At 36.2% G+C, this 5,108-nt stretch overlaps 1 protein-coding gene across 4 annotated transcripts in view; it reads left to right on the plus strand.

Annotated features, from left to right (window-relative positions):
• Positions 1-5,108, plus strand: part of LOC112149074 (rho GTPase-activating protein 42) — a 110,993-nt gene that overhangs the window by 34,205 nt on the left and 71,680 nt on the right. For all 4 annotated transcript variants that reach the window (XM_024276527.2, XM_024276526.2, XM_024276528.2 and 1 more), the window contains exon 2: positions 4,365-4,460. In XM_024276527.2, the coding sequence (XP_024132295.1) occupies positions 4,365-4,460 (96 nt within the window). The remainder of the gene's footprint in view (positions 1-4,364; positions 4,461-5,108) is intronic.

The following is a 5,108-nucleotide window of genomic DNA, read 5'->3' on the forward strand; positions in this document are numbered from 1 at the left end:
TTTATTGAGTCAAAACAGCTAAAGCCTGGTTATTATCAACAAAGATTATGCCTGCATGGTTTTCCGTTTTATTCCTGGTTCCAAAATCTGTATGTTGTTTTAAAGTAAGCTGTGTGCAGGCAGTGATAACTTGGTTCTGTGTTTCTCTCATAGAACGCTAGACTGTAAAAGCTCCTCCAATTCTTAAGTGGCTGCTTAACAATCATCAGCACAAACAATGTGCCGTTGCTCATGGGCATTTGTGACTCATTGCTGATAAGTCAAAGGTGCTAAACTGTGTACATAATATCCATTACAAGAGAAGTGAAAAGCAACTGTGCTGCTTTCAAGTCCAGCTGCCTGTGGCTCCAGCAGCAGGACGGGGGCAGAGGTCGGGCTTTGCTGCAGAACTTGTTCAGTAAAGCTTGTATCAGATCTTTGTGGAGTCAGATTAGCTCTACAATTGCGTGATTTATGCATATAGTATTATAAAAAATAATACTTTAAAAGTAATTAATTTTAGAAAGACTTTAAGGCCTTCAATGTAGAAGTCAAAAGATTTAGACTTTTGGAAAAATGCAACCATTGTTTTTATTCAAAATTTGTTGAGTACAACTTGTTCTTTTATATGTTTATCAATTTTGTTATTGCTATTAAAAAATCCAGTAGTTGAATATTATGTTGCATTTTAAAACATATATGTGTTCATAAACATTCATCTTAGTTAAACTTGCACATCCCATCTCTATGGGCTTTAATAGCCTGCTTGAGTTTGCCTTTGGCATTGTACAAACCCCCCTGAAGGCGAAGTCAATAGATTCATATCAGCAAATATACGCTCAGAACAATAGGAAACTGTTGGAGAGATTAACACACAAAATCCACATGTTGGTGCTGGGAACCAAATTGAGACATTTTGGTCCATTTTTTTGTTATATTCCACCAATGGAATCAATCTTAAAATTTCATTATCCCAAGGTAGACATCCATACAAAATCAGTTCATTCTAAATGAATAAAAAAATAAGTCATGTTACTTTGTATTAATGATTTTCTGAGAAGAAAGTGCCATTTTAAAAATACTGCCTGTTATTTTTGAATGTTTATTTTTTTTATTTTTGACAGAAGAAAATGTCATGCTAACATAAATTTAGACTTCACTGATCACAAACAACAAAATCTATTCTATCTTATGAAATGTATTCAGACGGCCAGGAACTATACTGATTATCACCAGGTGGACTCTCACTGGGCAAAGCGGGAGGTAGACCCTAATTTCTACTGTACATATGTCTATTTATCTCCCAGCTTCTTAGGAGACTAAATCTAAACGCATCAGTTTTATTTCATCCTTTGGAAACCCTCTCAAAGCAGCCATCCACAGGTGCATTTTCACTGTGAAATAAAAAAACTGAATTCCACATTTGTCTTCAATAGTACTGTCAAAACAGACAGTTCAAGAAAGAAAAATGGAGGAATGTCTTGAGAACTTACCTGAAACAGCACACCTCAAGTTTTGTGTGAGTCTCCCTGCAGTTCTGGAATGCAGCAATAACTGCATTTTTTCATTCTTGGCTCACTTCTTCTGGGTGACTGCGTGCCCCGATGTTCAGACGTTAGGTCATAGTTAAAACAGTTGGTGTGTATCCTTGCAGCTCTTCTATTGCTAGAAAAGCAAATCTCTGCAGCTCAGATTTTACACACCCCTTGCTTGTTATAAGATCTGCAATTTCCGGTAAATTGGTAAACTGCAATCTTAAACCCATTGAAAAATGTAGAATGGGTACATTTGTCCAAACATTCAATTAAACAACAAAGCATCAGTAATGCAGCTTATGGTTAAAAAGACAAAAATGTTGCGTGTATACCTTGCTGTGTAGAGTAACAGCTATTGAAGAAGAAAAGGAAGTCTATTTTATTCATATTTTTATTTCTTTAAATCTAACTCTAGCTGGGAGTGTAGTAAGTAGATACAAGCTTTCTTTTGGGGAAAAATGGAGAGGGACCTGGCGGAAGACTAGATGGCGGGTGAATATAATTAGCCGGAAAGAAGTCTAGAACTGGAACATCATCCCAGCGCCCCGCACGTTTCAATCAAAAAAGACGAATGCAACACGGTCAACGTGAATTAGTTGATCTGCTGAGAAAAGCAGTTTTGCACTGATAAGCAGCACTTTAAAGCGGATTTTCACCAATATGCAACATGTCACTAATGTACGGTGTTATATACCAACGCAGAGCCACTTTTCTCTGCGACAGAATAAGATGATTTGCGTTGATCACGTAAAGGGTTAAAGCTAACTGCGGTCAAACGTAAACACTAGTTAGGAGCAAAAGCTCTAATGTAAAAGTCGTAACAGTTTTACTAATCTGAACACTTTTCTTAATACTCTTTAAGAAAACATTTACCCTCTTTGGACACATTTTAAGCACATCCTGAGCACTAAACTGTTTATTCATTAAAAAGTTTTAATAAAAGTGGCGTCAACTCTGACAAAATTAAATTTCCACCTCCGGTTATTGATGTTGATGTTTGGCAATTTTCATTTCCAGCAAATAATTTTCAGCTGCCATCTTGTCCTCTTGGAAAAATGGGCAAATGTGTACGGATTATGCAGGTGGCCTGCATGAAATAGCAAGGTCATAGCGAGCCTCTAGCGTGAAAGTTTTCAGGCACAACTTTTTCTATGGGCATGCTGCACTTGACATGTTGTAGCAAAATCTTATACAATACACAAAGGTAAAGTAACGGAAGTGTAGGTGCTAGAGTGTTGTCCAGTTTTTAAATGTTTTCAACCCCCAAAATCCTTTGAATTGCACAAGTGCCTCATATATGTTGTTCACGTGAAAATTGTGTGCTTGTTTGTCAATTTTTAGCCAGTAGACAGCCTGTATCCAGCTATAAGGTCAGTTATGACTAAGGTTTTAACCACACATAACAAGTGCACACTTCATGATACCACAATACAGTGCTCTCCTGCATACAAGCATTTCTTTATTCGCAGTTTCACATATTTGCATATTGTTTTTCAGTCATGTGACCCTTTTGGTTCATCACAAAAACTCAGACAACTCAAGACGCTTGTATTAATTTTTTGCATCCGAAGGAAGTTCTGCAGTGCTGAGGTTTGTAATCTCTCCCAGAGACAGGCTAGTATTTATTGATAATTTTATTTTATAAATTTTATAAAGGATGTTAAATTAATATGTTTTAAATTGTTCTAAAAAAAGGTTTTGCTAATAAAGTAAATATTTGTTTACAAAATAATGATATATTATAGATTACTATTGATTATTGATATGTTTGCCATGTTATGATACTATCTGTATTGTGAGTCATGTGTTGGGAATTGCATCATATTGTAAGCAACCCTGAAATTCCCAGTCTACTGAGACCATAGGGTTATGGCTAAAAAAAAAGAAAAAAAAAAAAAAGAAATATTGTATTAAACCTCATGTTATCTTATGGGGTCCAAATGAACCCATCATTACATTGATGAGTGACCCCCCCCATGACAAATGTGGACATGATTTTATGTCTGCCACAAACACCACTGAAATTAAAAAAATCCTTAAAAAAAAAAAAAAAAAGTTCCCTGCGCTGTCTCGTGGGTCCAGATGACCCCACTTTTAATGTAAACATACCTAGGATAGCACAAGGGTTACACATATTAATGTAGAATGTTAAAATGCTAAAAATGCGTTCAAATTGCATTACTTTAAACACTCCAACTGCATATCTGCTGGGCTTATGTATGCTGCAGAAATGAGGTTATTTTTTTCCCTTTCCAGTGAGGTTACATAGCTTTTATGGTTTTCAGCTGGTACTGCTTGGAATCTTCCCATTTTTGGCCCAAGATTACTTTGGGCACCATGACAGCATGTTGTTGGCCACCCTGCTATATGATGTTTTGTCTCTTTGTGAATTTTTATTTTTGCTTTACTGTCATTCCCAAGCCTTGTGTTCCATTTATGCCGTTGGGTCCTGTGCATAAAAACAGCCGTGGTCACTTATTTAGAATTCACAACAAAACAGAAGCCTCTATTTCCCTCCTGTCTAAACATTGCTAGCCTTTTGTTGAGAAAAAAAAAACATGTTGGCATTCCCATGCCTTCAACAAACACTGCATACCTTAGAGTTTTTATACTGGGATAAATGCAGAGCTGAATGCACAACTTTTACATCCAAATTAGTGTAGTTTCAGATCGAAACTATGAAATGGAATCAGGCATTATAGGAAGTTAATGTTTACCCTAACCTAGTGTGTGGTAGACTGTGGGGTTCCCTTAAAACTACTTTTAGATAATCTAGCACATAATTCTATCCATTTATTGTATGTTTTTGGTTCATTGACGATGTGCCTTTCTCCTGCTTGATTCATCCAGGTCTTTCTGCTGCCGTCCAGAAGTTCTCCCAGTCTTTACAAGAATTCCAGTTTGAATGCATCGGTGATGCAGAGACAGACGATGAGGTGAACATTGGTAAGTTGTTTTTGTGGAAAGATACCAATTATTCTCAAACCTAATTTTTTCTAATGCACCTAACTCTAACAAAGGATTTGTTCAAGCTTTAACAAGTATATTTAACTCCTAATTTGAAGGTATCATTTTAACATAAAAGCTGCAAACCTTAAACTTGCTGTCCTAACTAGAAGAACTTTTAGACATATAACCCTTGACAGTGTAGTTTTCCATGCTCCAAACCAAATACAAGTACAAAGTTCAAGTAGTTTTAAATGGTTAACCCCTAACAGAGTCATTTGTTATCCGCTAAACCGTAACAAAACAACAAGTGACAGGACAATAGAATAGATACCAGGTAAACAAAAGGGTTTTAAGAGTAAAGATACACTTGAACTTTATTTGACATTTGTGTGTCCGTTTCACCACCCAAATCCTCTGAGTTAATCTTATACTTAACACCACTTCCCAGAGGCATTTCAACAATGGAACGTCTTGATGTTATTAGAGAGTCTTTGTTGCATTTTAAAGTGATCAAAGCCTTTTTTGATGCCATCAGACTGCTCTGCCGGCATCAGGAGCAAATTAGAAAGTCATCGTCCTTGTGTGTTAAAAATGTGCAAGTTCTATTCTAACTCAGTTTATGTAAAACAAATGTAGGGCATTTTT

This window comes from Oryzias melastigma, linkage group LG13 (assembly GCF_002922805.2).
Source record: "Oryzias melastigma strain HK-1 linkage group LG13, ASM292280v2, whole genome shotgun sequence".
In the NCBI taxonomy this organism is placed as follows: domain Eukaryota; kingdom Metazoa; phylum Chordata; class Actinopteri; order Beloniformes; family Adrianichthyidae; genus Oryzias; species Oryzias melastigma.